The sequence below is a fragment of the Heliangelus exortis genome, chromosome 22 (genome assembly GCF_036169615.1).
Source record: "Heliangelus exortis chromosome 22, bHelExo1.hap1, whole genome shotgun sequence".
Classification (NCBI taxonomy): Eukaryota; Metazoa; Chordata; class Aves; order Apodiformes; family Trochilidae; genus Heliangelus; species Heliangelus exortis.
In genome coordinates, this window is record NC_092443.1 from 1,746,723 (window position 1) to 1,762,416 (window position 15,694).

Genomic DNA, 15,694 nt, shown 5'->3' on the forward strand with positions numbered 1-15,694 from the left:
GCTCCTGAATGGTTACAATTTTATGGATTCTGTGTCCCATGTAAGGGCTGCTGATGACTCAGGGGAGAGTCAACATCACTCAGTGCTACTGGAGATACCCCTGGAGACCTTGGAGCATCAGCCAGACCTTGAAGAGGAGCCAGCAGGGCACCAGGTCAGCACTTTCCCTTCTGGGAGACGGGGTATCACCCCATCCACCCACTGGCTGGCAATGGGACTCCCCAAAAATGTAAGGGGGGCCCTGGGAACTGCCCCTGATGTGTCCCAGCAGCATTTCCAAATCACCCTGTAGGAAAGGGAGGGCGAGCTGTCTGGAGGCACAGGCATGGGGTGCAGCTGGACCAGAGAGGAACCTGACACAGCAGAGCATGGGGCTGCTCTTTTTTCCACCCCCCAGGATCCCCTGGTTTGGGCAGAGCCCAAGTCCCATCCCCATCCCAGATGCCCTAGGGTTGCTGCTGTGTCCCTGGGATGGGGAAGGACACATCCACCCCACATGGGGAATCTGCAGGAGGCTGTAAGGAGCCCCATGATGATCCCACTGCTGCCACCCTCCCCTGCTCCCTTCCTTGACCCACTCCCTCCAGCTGCCCCACATCACTGCAGTCGGGATGCTGAGCTCCCAGCCCTCCATGTCCCTGCCCTCCCTCCTGGAGCAGCTCCATCCAGCAGGGAGGGGAAAGGAAAAGCAGACAGCACATGGCTCCAGGGAGGAGTTTTTTTAAAGCCTGTGCTGGGTTCCAGCTCACCAGGCCAGGACACAGGTGCCCCACATGATGAGTTCACAGCTTCTGGACACAATGGGGACAGTTCCTGCAGTTCCTCTCACAGGTGTGGAAGCAGAGGAAATGGCTTTGGGTGCCTGTGGAGGCAGCACTGCTAAAGGCTCTGGTAACCGAAGGAATTTCTCTGGCAGCACGTGACTGTGAGCAGGCAGAAGATGAGGATAAGCATGATGGCCAATAAAACTGTGGCTGCTATCCAGCTGCTCCTCTGGAGCCCCACAACCCTCTGGGGAGTCTCTGAGGGCATCATGTTGGTGAGATTGAGCATGTAGCCCAGAGTCCAGCCCACATCCACATCAGCAACCTGTGCAGAGAGAGAAAGCAGAGGGATATGAAAGGCTGAAAAGCACCAGGCAAGCTGGAGAGCCAGAGAGGACCTTTGCTGTTCCACCCCCAGGTCCTGCTCCAAAGCCACTGAATCTGTGCACACCTTGGGCTGCAGATGCCCCAGTGGTGAGGCCAAGCTGGGAGACAGCACAAAATGTCCCAGGGCAGATGTCCCAGGTGATGTCTGTGAGCATGAGCCAAGAGGCAACATCAGAGCATGATGAATGCCTGAGGTGGGAAGGGACCTGGAAGGTCCCCTGATCCCCTGCTCGGGCAGGGGCAAGGTGGCTGTGAGCCATTTTGTGACACAAAGCCTGGAAGCTGGGGGCTGCCAGGCACCTCCCTACCTGCTGGACAAAGTGGATGTTAGGCCAGGTCACACTGTTGAATTTGTAGCCTTGCAGAAGGGTGAGGATGTAGGAGCTGACAGCACAGGCATCCCGGAGCTGCGTCCTGCTTAGGGTGGGGAAATTCTTCTGCACCTGCAGAGGAGGAGGAGCAGGGGGTGGGTTCAGGGGTGAGTTTGCATCCAACCGCATGGAGCAAAGACCCAGGAATGTCTGGGCCTGGGGCAGAAGTAGGACAAGGGAGCCTGTAGATTGCTTTCTCATCTCTCTGCCTCTCCAGAGCTTTTGTGCTCCTGACAGCTCCCTCCAGAGCAGGGGCTGTGGGTGTGGATGAGCCCACAGGCTGCTCAGCACCCGGGGGAAACGTGGGCATCTCCTGGGCAGGATCTCACCTCCTCCCAGCTGCTGTTGCACAAGTGCCAGATGGTGGCATTGACCAAGCTCAGGGGCTGCCTGCTGGTCAGGTTCAGAAAGTGGAAGTTGTAATAAAGCCCTGAAAAGGCCTGTGGGTGTTGAAAACCAAAGTTAGTGAGGAACCCCATGAGGAGGGACCACCCTGCCTCTCCTTACAGATGCTCTGAGGATCCCAGGGTCCCTGCAGTGAGGATGCCACCTCCCCCATCACCCAACCCACCGGGGGGGAGCCCTGGGACACAACCCCCACCCCAAGTGCTGTGACAAAATCACTCAGGGGCTGCCTGAACACCGGTGAGCACCCATCACACGGCCACGTGCTGGGCACACCCCAGCTTGCAGGGAGGGCACTCTTCAGACTTTTCCCCATTTCCCTGGGCTCTCAGACAGCCTCTGCTGCCCCAAAACCCCCCGGCCCTCTCCCACCCCCCCACCCCAGGGGGACCGAGGCTCCTTACAAAGAACTGTCCCCGCAGGGGGGGCTGATAGACCCCGTTGAACCCGCACGTCCTGTTGGCCCCACAGCTGAAGTTGAAGAGTTTCCGGATGGCCGTGTGACATCCCACTGGGTCCCCTGTCCCTGTCACTGCCAGGACCTCTGCGGAGCTGGGGGTGCCGGGTGCACGGACACAGGGGCTGTTGTAGAGCTCTGCTGTGGGGATGCTCTCCTGGTATCCCTCGGGGTAGCAGGGGTGGGATACCTGGAGAGACCTGCTGGCCTGGGGAGAGCGGGAGCTGTGAGCAGGGCTGGGGCTGGGGTGCCAGCCAGACCCTACCCCACAGCTCAGCCCTTGTTCTGGAAGACATTTGCATGGGAATGGGAAAGGGCTGAGCAGATCCTGGTGAGCAGGGGCTGCAGTACCTGGTGAAGAGCTGCCAGCAGCATCTTCAGGGCCTGGTTCTGCCCATAGCATAAGTAGCTGTGGGTATAGAGGGAGTAGTTGGTGCCGTAAAGCCTGAAGAAGACGGAAGTGTTCTCATCCTCAATGGGCACTCCAGGCTGGAAGGTGATTTGTGTTGAGGCTCCTCCAAGGTCCAGAGCTCCAAAAACCTCCGTGTCCCGTGGATGTTCCCATTTCTCTGCAAAGGAAAACTGGACCCATAACACAGCAAGTGTTAGGCTGACCTGGAGGCACTCACAGCCCCTCTCCCTTCCCTCATGGTTCTGGGGACTCAGAAGCCCCTGAGGGACATTCCATGTCCTGTTCTCTTTCAATTCTCCTCGCCTATCTCCTCCTCGATCCACACAGACCTCCATGAGGTCCTGGGCTCTGTCCCTTGGCTGCTGCACAGCAGCTTTGATCTGGGGCTTTGAGGAGGGGAAGAGTAACACATTCATCCAGGGGTCCAATAATGCTGCATCCCAGGAATACCCAAAATTGACCCATTTGTAAATGGAGAGCACAAAGAAATGCTGAGATGGACACAAAGACCCTGGAGCATCCTAATGGCATCAGTGGCACTGAATGAGCACTTCCCCAAAGGGGCTGCATTTAGTTGGCTGGCTGATGCCCTAAAACTCTTATTTTTCTCTCTTCTGGGAACCAAGAAACCCAAGTGCAGCACAGACAGGGACAGAGAGGCTGCTCATTCCCCTTGGCTCTCCCCCCAGCCCGCACCTTCACGAGGGTCTCCAGCAGGTAGTTGACTGTGATCCAACCCAAGGAGCCCTCCTCATTCCCCGTCAGGATCCGAGCTCCACGGAACTCCACGGGGTACTCGCCAATCACCTTGGCCACCTCAGCCAAGACCTGCTGGGCCTTGGTGCTGTTCTGCTCCCTGCCCAGGGAAGGAGACAAAAACCCCACAGGCTGGAGGAGGCACGGGCTGGGAGCTTTCAGCACAGGGCTGACAGCAGGAGCTGTGTCTGCTGCAGAGCCCCGTGACACACATGTCCCCTGCCCACTGTGCCCCCCATGTCCCCATCACCCCAGCTCCCCCATATCACCAAACTCCCATGTCCCTTGTCCCCAGCCCCATGTTCCCATGTCCCCAGCCTTTTGTCCCCATGTCCCCAGCCTCCATGTCCCATGTTCCCATATCACCAAACCCCCATGTCCCCTTTCCCCATGTCCTCAGCCCCCATGTCCCCAGCTGTAGTGAAATGAGCAATCAGGTGTTGCTAATTACGAGGTGGGAGGCGTGAGCTTGTGCTAAGCCCATCTGTGCCCAGTTAGGGCTGACCCCAGCTGCCCATGAGCAGCATTGGGCAACCAAAAAAAAGGTGAGCTGAGTAGTGCCGAGGTTGTGAGTTGGAGCCTGAGCCCACCATGCATTGGGAAGCTCACCTTTTTTTTTGGTCACCCAATCCTGCTCATGGGCAGCTGGGGTCAGCCCTAATTGGGCACAGATGGGCTTAACACAAGCTCACGCCTCCCAATTTGTAATTAGCAACACCTGATTGCCTCATTTCACTACGCCCAGCCCATGTCCCAGCCCATCAGGAAGGTGGGGAAGGAGCTGGAGGTGCTCAGCTCCAGGCAGTGCTGGTACCTCAGCAGCCTCATCCCTGCTGTGGCCCCCAGGAGGGTTGGGGTCTCCCGCTGCTGCTCTGCTGGGACAATCTCCATGGCCTTGTCCAGGCAGGGCCTCAGGCTGGCTCCAGCCCCAGCGGGGTCCTCTGCATAGCTGGAGATGCCGGGGCCTGCAAGAGGGCATCTTGTGATGGAGCAAGCTCAGTGCCAGCCAGGACAGGGCAGTGTGGAGCAAATCCACCCATTTCCCACACCCACGGAGACCTCTAGACCTCTTTGGAAATATCCAGCTGTCCCAGTCCCAGCCCAAACTCTGCTGTGCCATAGAGATACCAAAAAGGAAACTATAGACCTAACTACAGTTAGGAACTGCATACAAAAATCCAGCAGATCCCCACCCATGTGTAGAGATGTCTGCAGAGCTTTTAGGAGGCCCCGTGGGAACATGAAGCTGCATGTTATGAAAATAACTGTGAAGCGATATGGGAAGAAGAGCCAAGGAAGCAGCTGTGTGGGAGAAGGAGCAAACTGTAAAATCTGCAACCCAAGCTGGGAGTTGATGCAAAACCACTGGCTGCAAGACTGGACTGGCAGCAGAAATTGTGCTATCTGGGGGCCTTACCCACTTCTGGATCCCCGTTACAGCGAGGCTCACTAAACTGCCAACTGTCCCCCCTAAAATTACCTTTGGTTCTGCCACTAGGCCACCTGCAGCACTGTCTGAATGACTCAGATCACTGAGGATGCTGTGAGAGTCTGGGGCAGCACCCCAGGAGGCTGAGTGAGAGGGACAGACAGACCCCAGGACACTCACCAGACACAGTGCAGGTCCCCACCTGGGAGACGATGCCGGTGCCGTTCTGCTTGTCCCGGGGCCACCGGTACACGTAGAGAGCTGTGTGTGTGGAGCCAGCATCAAACACCAGTCCATACTGGGAGAGACAGAGGGGACACGGGGTGACAAGTGCCATGGATGCTTCTGAGAGCTTCTGCTCTCGCTTTTCACGTGTGAATGTGAGCAGAACAAGTTTGCACATCCCACCTCTCCCTCCCCCCCCCCCAATGGAGCCATTCCAAGGAGTTAAAGCTGAGAAAGGGAGGACGTGAAGGTCAGAGGGTGATTTGCATGGCAGGGAAGCACCCAGGCACGGCCCAGAGGGTTCAGGGTGCCAAAGCTGCTCCCAGACCTTCAGGAGTGGCAAATCTCACAAACTGTGACTATTTTTAAACAGTTTGCAAAAGCCAGCAGAAAGCAGCAGGGGAGGGAGATGTAACCCCCCCGTGTGCCTGCGTGTCTGAAAACAGAGAAGAGAAAGTGTCTGGGGTGGAAACTGGCACAGCCCCAGGTGAAGGTCAGCTCTTCTCTGCCCCTTCCTTAAGGAGCCAGAACCAGGGTTTAGGGGTGGTTGATCTGCCCAGAGCTACCCTGACTAGGTAGAGCCTTGAAAAGCTGTGCTGAGTAAAGGAGGGCTTGCAAGCAACGAGCAAAGCAAGGCTGAGATGTGGAAAGGAGCCGGTGGTCATTCCAGGACTGCCCCAGTCCCCCCGGACACTTACTTTGTGCCTTGCAGGAAGCAGGGCATCCTTGGCCGGGGTCAGGACCAGGAGGAAGGCGGCCATCCCCAGCACCCCCAGTAGAGCCGCCGTGCCCCAGCCCAGTGCCCTCAACAGGCCCATGGCTGCGGCTGTGGGGAGGGTCGGGCTTAGCAAGGGCAGCCCCCCCGTCCCTGCCCCCGGAGCCTGGAGGAGCCTCACAGCCCCCGAAAAGATCCCCCAGGACAGCCGGGTGTGGAGAGCCGGAACCTGCCCTTCGGCCGGCAGCACAGCGCAGCCCGGGCACAGCGGGGCTGAACCCGCCCGCCGGCACCTCCCGGCCCGGGGAAGGGGGCCCGGAACCGGAGTGTTGGGGTTGCCACGGTCCCGGCCGTACCTGTGCCCTCAGCCCCCCTCCTTCCTCGTTGTCCCGAGCTGAGCAGACACCGCTGCTCCCTCGGTGTCCCCGGGCACGGCCCCAGGGCAGCCCTGCCCGCCCCCTCCCGGCGCTGCAAACCGAAAGTGCGGCCTTGAGCTGGGCTCGGATGTCCGCTTGCGTCCCCGGACTGCCCGGGGCGGGAGCTCGGAATGGGGCAGGGAGGGGGGGAGCCTCGGCGGGGACCGCTGCCTGCAGCGGGACAGCACCCCGACCTGCCTGCACCCTTCCTGCACCCCTTCCTGCACCCCTCTGTCTGCACCCCTCCTGCACCCCTCTGTCTGCACCCTTCCTGCACCCCTGCGCGGGTGGGACCCCGGACGTGGGGACAGATGGGACACTCACCATGGGGACGGGTCCCTGGCTGTGGGATCAGGTCCCTTGGGGAGAGATGGATTCCTGCCTGTAGGAACAAGTCCCTTACTATGGGGACTGATGGGTCCCTGGCTGTGGGGACGTGTTGTGAGGGCAGGAAGATCCCGGGCTGTGAGTGAGGACGGGTCTCTGGCTGTGGGATCAGGTCCCAGACCAAGGGGACAGGTTCCTGGCTGTGGGGACAAGTTCCTGTCCTTGAGGGTGGGTCCCCAGCCATGAGGATGGCTCTCCATCTGTCAGGACCATCCTCTTTCTGTCCTGGGCCCCTCTGCCTGCAATGTGGCAGCCAGGTGACAGCAGGGGGGACAGGCTTGGCCCGTGCTTTACCTTGCAGGGTGCTTATGGCATCAGAGGTGGGGCAGGGATGGCCGGGGGGGGTCCCAGATCTCAGCCTCTCCTTCCATCCCGGGGCAGCAGTGCTGGCTGGGCTTGCCATCAGCCTGGGGGGCTGCCCCTCTGCTGCCCTCCACGCCGGGCAGTGCCCACCCACCCCCAGCACCCCCGTGGGGGGAGGTCTGGCCGGCAGAGCCGCTCCTCCTCCAGCAGCGAAGCGGTTAATGCCGGACGCTCCTTTAACCCCGGCCCCCCAGCCCCAGCCCCGCTGCCGCCGGCCCCGCGCCGTCCTGGGCAGGTTCGCTGGTCTGGGGCCAAGGGGAGGGCGGGCCCGGGGCAGCCTTTGTCCCAGGAGCGGAGCTCCAGGTAGGGTCTGACGGGAGCAGCAGCCGGGAGTGGCCCGGTGAGCGTCGGGCTGGGGAGAGGCTCGGGGGGCTCTGCATGGAGCAGGGCTGGGGGGGAAGGGTGGGGGGCTCAGGGCCCGGCCGGCATCGGGGCCGGGGGTTGGGATAAACCCTCTGGGAGGGCTGGAGGGGCAGCAGGGAGAGGGCTGGAGGGGCAGGGGGGTGCCCGGGGGTCCGAGGGGCAGGGAAGGGGCACAGAGGGGGCAGGGAGAGCACCGAGCTCGGAACCGATCTGCCCGGCAGAGATGCTCCCGGCGTGCAGCTCCAACCTCGTCCTTACCGTCTTAAGAGCTCTTTTGTCATTCAAATCCTTCACGTTCCCGGTGCTTCCCGCTCTCCCGAGCCGCAGCTTAGAGCCAGCAATGCCCCAGAACCTTTCCTCCTGCCTGCGGAGTCCCCTCTGTCCCTCCCCGCCAGGGACACCGCAAGGTGAGGGCCCGTCGGGTCCTGTTTGCAGAGCACTTGGCGTGTGCCCGCTCCTACACAAACAAGGGCAGCGATGGCCCAAACGCTGTGCTCAGCTGGGAGCTTTCCACGCGTGGAAGCAGCCAGGCATTGCTCCTTGAGGTGCCCTCCTGCAACATTCCTCTCCTTTAGCTCTGGAGGCATCACCACCGCTACCTTCAAGACCTTACTGCTCATCTGGACCTGCCACATAGGTCCCGAGGTGCCACTGAAAGGCTGAGCAGATCTTTCAGCTTCTTATATGCCTCTTGCCTTGTTTTCCATCTGGTGGGCTCCTTCCCTGTGCCCTGCTCCCCTCCCCAGGCCTCACTGGTTCTCTGCTGCCTTCAGATATTGCCTCCTGCCCAGTCAAAATGGAAATCGGTCCCTACCAGAGAAGGCAGAGTTCATTTCCCACCCAGTGCTGCGTGCAGGACAATGCCATTTATCACCATTTTCTATTGTTCCATCGCACAGTGCCTGGGACACAGTTTTCCAGGATGTGGGCTGGGCTGGGGACTTTTGCCACTGCTTTTACCTGGAACAGGGGAATAACATCCTGAGATAGCTGTGTTGGGCTGATGGGACTGAAGCTGTGATCATTGGCTCTTCCCATAACATCTCCTCTGGCCATAGCCACCATTCAGGCTCCTGGCTGTAGGATAGGGTTTGATAAGGGTTTCCTCTTGTCCCATGTCCCGTGATGTGGGCCAGAAAAGAACAGCAGCCATCTGCCATGATAGCTCTCATGTCACAGAGGATTAGTCACCCATGCTCATCACCAGAGATGCTGGCTCCAAAACAGGAATCAGCATCTGCTCTGACCCTGCCAAAGGTCTTCCTGCTCCCATTCCAGCTGCTGGCCTGGCCTGGCAAAAGGACAAGGGAATTTCTGTGTTTTTGTGCACTCCCAAGAGAATTGTTTGGCTGACTGACAGCCCCCAGGTGCCACCCCAAAGCCCTGGTTGGATTAAAACTTCTTTAGGCTGTGTCCAAGGCTCTTGGGGCATCTTTTGTTCAGCTGGAGTCTGGCTTGTAGCCTCAAACCAATGGAGGTCAGGCTGGCTCCCTGCAGGCAATCTGCCTGTGCAGATGGTGGCGTGGAGCAGGGTGGTACAGGAGGAGGAGGGAGTGGTACAGGAGGAGGGAGTGGTACAGGAGGAGGAGGGAGTGGTACAGGAGGAGAAGGGAGTGGTACAGGAGGAGGAGAGGGTGGTACAGGAGGAGAAGGGAGTGGTACAGGAGGAGAAGGGAGTGGTACAGGAGGAGAAGGGTGTGGTACAGGAGGAGAAGGGAGTGGTACAGGAGCAGGAGGGAGTGGTACAGGAGGAGGAGAGGGTGGTACAGGAGGAGAAGGGTGTGGTACAGGAGGAGGGGGTGGTACAGAAGGAGGAGGGGGTGCTGCTTGAGTAGAAAGCTCATTTGGACCAGCCATAGGGTGCTGAGCATATGGACCTCATGTCAGCTGCCAGGTGCTGAGGCTGTTGCAGGGAAGCAGAACCTTTGGCTTTGTTTCTCCACTGCAATCTCTTACTGATGCCTTGGGGTTGATGCTGCTGGGACCTGAGCTCCAGCTGGATGAGCAGGAGGTGCGGGACCTCCTCCTTTCCCCACTGGCCTTTCCCCGCTTGGCCCCACTTTTGGCACAATGACTTGGCCTCAGGGTCATGTGTGCTCAGATGAGCTGGAGCTTTCTTCCTATTCCCTTCTGCCTGTCCTTGGGACTGCAGGAGAAGCTTGGAGACCTCTTGGATACCATCTCTGTATGGCTGCTTACCTGATGCAGCATCATCCATGTGTTCCCTTGCCTGGAGCAGTGAGGATCCTCTCAAGGGCACCTGGGGACTGCTGGGCAGTGGTCTCTGCAGGTTATGATCTGCATTTCGGAACCTGCCTTCCAAATGCAGGGGTGTGAGCTGGGGGTTTGGGGCTGTTCTTGCAGGTGGGAGGAGGAATGGACTACAAAGGCAAGGCTCTGACAGGTCTGCAGGCAGCTACCTGTGTCTTCAGCCTCATTGCTCTCATTCTGACCGTCGTCAATGTGAGGGATGTGCTTCTGCCACCCAGCACCAAGGTAGGGTCCCCAGGAGGAGAGCAGCTGCCCACAAAGCTGCTGGCTGCCCCTTGGTATAGGATTTACCTTGGTATAGGATTTACCCCAGGTTTCGGGCAGGCTGTGCTGTGTGTCACCAAGATGGGGACAGGCTGGCATGCCAGGTGGCCTGGCAGAGTTTGGTCACTGTGGCTGGCCCTACAGTACATAGAACCTTTTCACCACAGAGCACTGCCAGCTCAAAGAGCTTGGGATGGAGCCTTGTCCCCAACACAAATGGTGACAGCAGTGCCACAGGGCTCTCCCTGCTCTGGTAACAATCCTTAGTTTGGCCACTCCTGTTCCCCTTGCCCACCAAGAGCTCTGCTGACTCTCCAGGAGCTCTGCGCCCACCAGCACCCTGTGTCCCCTCTGTCTCTCCCAGTATGGACTGGTGTTTGATGCTGGCTCCACACACACAGCTCTCTACGTGTACCAGTGGCCCGGGGACAAGCAGAACGGCACCGGCATCGTCTCCCAGGTGGGGACCTGCACTGTGTCTGGTGAGTGTCCTGGGATCTCCCTGTGCCTCTCTCCCAAGCCCCTGCTCTGCTGGGGTCCAACTTGCCATGGCAGGTCCGTGCCAGATGGGGTAAATGCCCCAAGGGACGTTTATTTATTGGGCATTTATAGGTGTGTATTTACTCCTATTGCAAAGGGGCTGTCAGTCTTTGGCACCAGGGCTGCTCTCTGGAGGAAGGGCCCAGGCTAGCGAGGTGGGGCAGGGTCAGTGAAATGGTCCATGGGCTGGCAAAAGCCACCAGGCTGGGACAGAGGTGCCTGGGCAGAGGGGAGAAGACTCAGACCTCTCCTCAACCTCAAATCCAGGCTGTGCCACTGTGATGTGGCAACTCCTGGTGAACTGCAGAGTCCTGGCAGAGGGCAAAGTGTAACCAGAAGGTGCATGGCCTAATAATGGTGTGCAATGCTTGGAGGAAGGTAAATAGTGATATTACCAACCTAGAGCCTGTCCCAGTTCACCACAGCACTGCTGGTTGCTCAGATCTGGTGCCAACCTATAAAAATAGGAACTCAAACCTCAAAAGCTGTGCAGAGGGCACCTCTGGCTGTGCTCGCCCTGCCTGCAGGAGAAAGGAGAGACTGCCCCTTCCCCAGGGAATGAGGAAACTGCTCTGCCTGCCATCTGAGTCCTGAGGGACCTGCTGGTCACCAGGGGATAGCCCTGTCCCTCCTGGCTGGCACTGAGCTTGCTCCATCACAAGGTGCCCTCTTGCAGGCCCCGGCATCTCCAGCTATGCAGAGGACCCCGCTGGGGCTGGAGCCAGCCTGAGGCCCTGCCTGGACAAGGCCATGGAGATTGTCCCAGCAGAGCAGCAGCGGGAGACCCCAACCCTCCTGGGGGCCACAGCAGGGATGAGGCTGCTGAGGTACCAGCACTGCCTGGAGCTGAGCACCTCCAGCTCCTTCCCCACCTTCCTGATGGGCTGGGACATGGGCTGGGTGTAGTGAAATGAGGCAATCAGGTGTTGCTAATTATGAGGTGGGAGGCGTGAGCTTGTGTTAAGCCCATCTGTGCCCAATTAGGGCTGACCCCAGCTGCCCATGAGCAGGATTGGGTGACCAAAAAAAAAAGGTGAGCTTCCCAATGCATGGTGGGCTCAGGCTCCAACTCACAACCTCGGCACTGCTCAGCTCACCTTTTTTTGGTCACCCAGTGCTGCTCATGGGCAGCTGGGGTCAGCCCTAACTGGGCACAGGTGGGCTTAGCACAAGCTCACGCCTCCCACCTCGTAATTAGCAACACCTGATTGCCTCATTTCACTACAGCTGGGGACATGGGGGCTGAGGACATGGGGAAAGGGGACATGGGGGTTTGGTGATATGGGAACATGGGACATGGAGGCTGGGGACATGGGGACAAAAGGCTGGGGACATGGGGGTTTGGTGATATGGGGGAGCTGGGGTGATGGGGACATGGGGGGCACAGTGGGCAGGGGACATGTGTGTCACGGGGCTCTGCAGCAGACACAGCTCCTGCTGTCAGCCCTGTGCTGAAAGCTCCCAGCCCGTGCCTCCTCCAGCCTGTGGGGTTTTTGTCTCCTTCCCTGGGCAGGGAGCAGAACAGCACCAAGGCCCAGCAGGTCTTGGCTGAGGTGGCCAAGGTGATTGGCGAGTACCCCGTGGAGTTCCGTGGAGCTCGGATCCTGACGGGGAATGAGGAGGGCTCCTTGGGTTGGATCACAGTCAACTACCTGCTGGAGACCCTCGTGAAGGTGCGGGCTGGGGGGAGAGCCAAGGGGAATGAGCAGCCTCTCTGTCCCTGTCTGTGCTGCACTCGGGTTTCTTGGTTCCCAGAAGAGAGAAAAATAAGAGTTTTAGGGCATCAGCCAGCCAACTAAATGCAGCCCCTTTGGGGAAGTGCTCATTCAGTGCCACTGATGCCATTAGGATGCTCCAGGGTCTTTGTGTCCATCTCAGCATTTCTTTGTGCTCTCCATTTACAAATGGGTCAATTTTGGGTATTCCTGGGATGCAGCATTATTGGACCCTGGATGAATGTGTTACTCTTCCCCTCCTCAAAGCCCCAGATCAAAGCTGCTGTGCAGCAGCCAAGGGACAGAGCCCAGGACCTCATGGAGGTTCTGTGTGGGTCAAGGAGGAGATGGGCGAGGAGAATTGAAAGAGAACAGGACATGGAATGTCCCTCAGGGGCTTCTGAGTCCCCAGAACCATGAGGGAAGGGAGAGGGGCTGTGAGTGCCTCCAGGTCAGCCTAACACTTGCTGTGTTATGGGTCCAGTTTTCCTTTGCAGAGAAATGGGAACATCCGCGGGACACGGAGGTTTTTGGAGCTCTGGACCTTGGAGGAGCCTCAACACAAATCACCTTCCAGCCTGGAGTGCCCATTGAGGATGAGAACACTTCCGTCTTCTTCAGGCTTTACGGCACCAACTACTCCCTCTATACCCACAGCTACTTATGCTATGGGCAGAACCAGGCCCTGAAGATGCTGCTGGCAGCTCTTCACCAGGTACTGCAGCCCCTGCTCACCAGGATCTGCTCAGCCCTTTCCCATTCCCATGCAAATGTCTTCCAGAACAAGGGCTGAGCTGTGGGGTAGGGTCTGGCTGGCACCCCAGCCCCAGCCCTGCTCACAGCTCCCGCTCTCCCCAGGCCAGCAGGTCTCTCCAGGTATCCCACCCCTGCTACCCCGAGGGATACCAGGAGAGCATCCCCACAGCAGAGCTCTACAACAGCCCCTGTGTCCGTGCACCCGGCACCCCCAGCTCCGCAGAGGTCCTGGCAGTGACAGGGACAGGGGACCCAGTGGGATGTCACACGGCCATCCGGAAACTCTTCAACTTCAGCTGTGGGGCCAACAGGACGTGCGGGTTCAACGGGATCTATCAGCCCCCCCTGCGGGGACAGTTCTTTGTAAGGAGCCTCGGTCCCCCTGGGGTGGGGGGGGGTGGGAGAGGGCCAGGGGGTTTTGGGGCAGCAGAGGCTGTCTGAGAGCCCAGGGAAATGGGGAAAAGTCTGAAGAGTGCCCTCCCTGCAAGCTGGGGTGTGCCCAGCACGTGGGCGTGCGATGGGTGCTCACCGGTGTTCAGGCAGCCCCTGAGTGATTTTGTCACAGCACTTGGGGTGGGGGTTGTGTCCCAGGGCTCCCCCCCGGTGGGTTGGGTGATGGGGGAGGTGGCATCCTCACTGCAGGGACCCTGGGATCCTCTGAGCATCTGTAAGGAGAGGCAGGGTGGTCCCTGCTCATGGGGTTCCTCACTAAGCTGCCAGCAGCCAGAGAGAGGGCAGGGGGTGGGATTCTCCTCTGCCACCCCAAAGTTGGTCCCATATGGAAACCTCTTCTGTGCGGGGAGGTGGCATCTGCTTCCTGCAACGTCCCAAGGGAAACGTTCCTGAGGGAAAAACGAAAATCTCCTAATGGTCTGAGCTCACTCAGAGTGTGAGTAACAGCCCCAGGACTTGTTGAGCAGCTGCAGAAATGGTGGGTGCTGGCTCCAGAATCCTGGGTGTCACTCTGTTGCTAAGCAAGAAGGGCCTTAGGTCATTTTTTTTTTTGGGTGAGGAAGGAGATGAAGTTTTTACCACCCCCTGTTATCCCCCAGGCCTTTGCTGGGTTCTACTACACCTTCAGCTTCCTGAACCTGACCAGCCATCAGTCTCTAAAAGAAGTCAACTCCACTATCCAGACCTTCTGCAAGAAGAGCTGGGCAGAGGTGAGAGCAGCAAGAAGCCCTGTGCTTATCCTGTCCCAGATCTCTGCCTGGCTGTTTCCTGAGCCAGGGAACATCTCTTTCTCCATGTCCCCAATGTCCCCACAGCTGGAGAAAAGTTTCCCACAGGCCAAGCAGTTCCTCCCCACCTACTGCTCTGTGGCAATTTACATTTTGACTTTGCTGCTGGATGGCTACAAATTCACTGAGCAGACCTGGAGCAGCATCCACTTCAGCCAGCAGGTAAACACCCCTGGCACTGGGCTCCAGAAATGTGTCCCCAGGTAATGATCCCAGTGTCCCCAGCACACTCTTTCTTATCTGTGCCCACCTCTGACACCAGCACGGGTCCGGTGCAAACCTAAGATCATTCTACAGGACTCAGGGAAGTGCAGAGCAGGATTTGGCCACCTCTGTCTCTGATGTTGGGCAGAATTGGCATCAGAGAGGTGATGGTGGCCCCATGACTACTGAGAACCAGAATATGGCCAAATTTGAAGGATCGTAGGGAAAGGAGAAAGCTCAGATCCCAAATCACGGGCAGGTCACAGGGGCACATCTGGAGCAGAGGTGTCACCAGCTGCTCAGGGAGGTGGTGGAGTCACCATCCCTGGAAGTGTTCAAAAAACCTGTAAATGTGGCACTTCAGGACATGCTTTAGTGGGTATGGTGGTTTTTTTCTGGGTTGACAATTGGACTCTGTGATCTTAGAGGTGTTTTCCAAGCGTGACAATTCTGTGATCCTGCTGCCCTTCAGCCCTGGCACAGAGGGGAAAGCTCTCTGGGGATCTGCTGCCAGGTCCATGTGTGAAATCCCAGCTGGGGCAGCTCCTGGGAGAGGTGCCAATCCTTGCACCCAAGCTAGAGGTGCCTGGAGAGGCATTTTTGGATCTTTCCCTCTGCTGTCTCACCTCAGGCAGGAAGCACAGACATGGGATGGCCGCTGGGCTTCATGCTGAACTTCACCACCATGATCCCCACAGAGGCCATGGAAGATGCCAAGGTGCAGCAGCCCAGCCTCTGGGCAGGGGCTGTCTCCTTCATCGTGCTGGCCATGGTGGCAGGACTGGGGGGTATTCTGCTCCAGTGTTTCTGGGACACTGAGTAGCTCCCAGCTTCCTGACTAGAGGCACCCTGCCCCCTAAACCAGGCAGGGAAGAGGTGCAGAAGAAGGTGAAAGGAGAAGAATGAGGGCATTATACTCATCTCCATGAGGAGATCTGACTGGATCGTGTCTGTAATGATGTTGAAGATGACAGAGGTGGTTTGAGGTCTAAGTACCTGCAAGATGAAAGGACTCCTGACTCGAGAAAAACCTTTAATCTCACTGACAAAACCTGACTGAGGCGTGGTGGCTTGATGAAGCCAGATGAATTCAAACTAGAAATAAAATCCTTTTTGTTTTTCAAATTGGAAGGTCACTAACCAGACTAGCACAGTTTCCTTGGCACTGCCAGTCCTGCTGGGCTTCTTTCCCACCAGTTGTGGGAGGCAACTGGTGATGGAGAGCAATGGTGACCTTATCTGTATCTTTCCCT

General features: G+C 58.3%; 2 protein-coding genes across 6 annotated transcripts; one reads left to right on the plus strand and one right to left on the minus strand.

Annotated features, from left to right (window-relative positions):
* Positions 1 to 2: 2 nt before the first annotated feature.
* On the minus strand, positions 3 to 7,313 carry LOC139806458 (ectonucleoside triphosphate diphosphohydrolase 8-like). Of its 3 annotated transcripts, none has more exons than XM_071766073.1 (10): positions 7,019 to 7,313; positions 5,905 to 6,026; positions 5,162 to 5,279; positions 4,367 to 4,517; positions 3,493 to 3,652; positions 2,736 to 2,966; positions 2,332 to 2,592; positions 1,852 to 1,962; positions 1,460 to 1,594; positions 3 to 1,089 (listed from the first exon to the last, which is right to left on the minus strand). In XM_071766073.1, exons 1-10 carry the CDS (start codon positions 7,125 to 7,127, stop codon positions 880 to 882), a joined length of 1,608 nt encoding a protein of 535 aa, XP_071622174.1. In that variant the 5' UTR covers positions 7,128 to 7,313; the 3' UTR covers positions 3 to 879. The 3 variants fall into 3 exon arrangements, with proteins under 3 accessions (XP_071622174.1, XP_071622175.1, XP_071622176.1); XM_071766074.1 differs by lacking the exon at positions 7,019 to 7,313 and adding an exon at positions 6,278 to 6,399; XM_071766075.1 differs by lacking the exons at positions 3 to 1,089; positions 1,460 to 1,594 and adding an exon at positions 1,705 to 1,759 and having other exon boundaries at positions 1,814 to 1,962; positions 7,019 to 7,251.
* ENTPD8 (ectonucleoside triphosphate diphosphohydrolase 8) lies at positions 6,799 to 15,566 on the plus strand. 3 transcript variants are annotated; one of them, XM_071766085.1, is made up of 10 exons: positions 6,799 to 6,892; positions 9,815 to 9,946; positions 10,350 to 10,467; positions 11,202 to 11,352; positions 12,039 to 12,198; positions 12,725 to 12,955; positions 13,099 to 13,359; positions 14,049 to 14,159; positions 14,265 to 14,399; positions 15,073 to 15,566. In XM_071766085.1, exons 2-10 carry the CDS (start codon positions 9,827 to 9,829, stop codon positions 15,262 to 15,264), a joined length of 1,479 nt encoding a protein of 492 aa, XP_071622186.1. In that variant the 5' UTR covers positions 6,799 to 6,892; positions 9,815 to 9,826; the 3' UTR covers positions 15,265 to 15,566. The 3 variants fall into 3 exon arrangements, with proteins under 3 accessions (XP_071622186.1, XP_071622187.1, XP_071622185.1); XM_071766086.1 differs by lacking the exon at positions 6,799 to 6,892 and adding an exon at positions 7,326 to 7,390; XM_071766084.1 differs by lacking the exon at positions 6,799 to 6,892 and adding an exon at positions 7,362 to 7,427.
* Positions 15,567 to 15,694: the final 128 nt, after the last annotated feature.

Excerpts from the sequence above, each read along its gene's own strand:
- LOC139806458 (XM_071766073.1), bottom strand. The coding sequence starts at position 7,127 with ATGGCAAGCCCAGCCAGCACTGCTGCCCCGGGATGGAAGGAGAGGCTG. Across the intron at positions 2,593-2,735 it reads TGCTGGCAGCTCTTCACCAG|GCCAGCAGGTCTCTCCAGGT; the intron begins GTACTGCAGCCC and ends CGCTCTCCCCAG. Across the intron at positions 1,963-2,331 it reads CCCTGCGGGGACAGTTCTTT|GCCTTTTCAGGGCTTTATTA; the intron begins GTAAGGAGCCTC and ends CAACACCCACAG.
- ENTPD8 (XM_071766085.1), top strand. The coding sequence starts at position 9,827 with ATGGACTACAAAGGCAAGGCTCTGACAGGTCTGCAGGCAGCTACCTGT. Across the intron at positions 9,947-10,349 it reads TTCTGCCACCCAGCACCAAG|TATGGACTGGTGTTTGATGC; the intron begins GTAGGGTCCCCA and ends TGTCTCTCCCAG. Across the intron at positions 13,360-14,048 it reads CCCTGCGGGGACAGTTCTTT|GCCTTTGCTGGGTTCTACTA; the intron begins GTAAGGAGCCTC and ends GTTATCCCCCAG.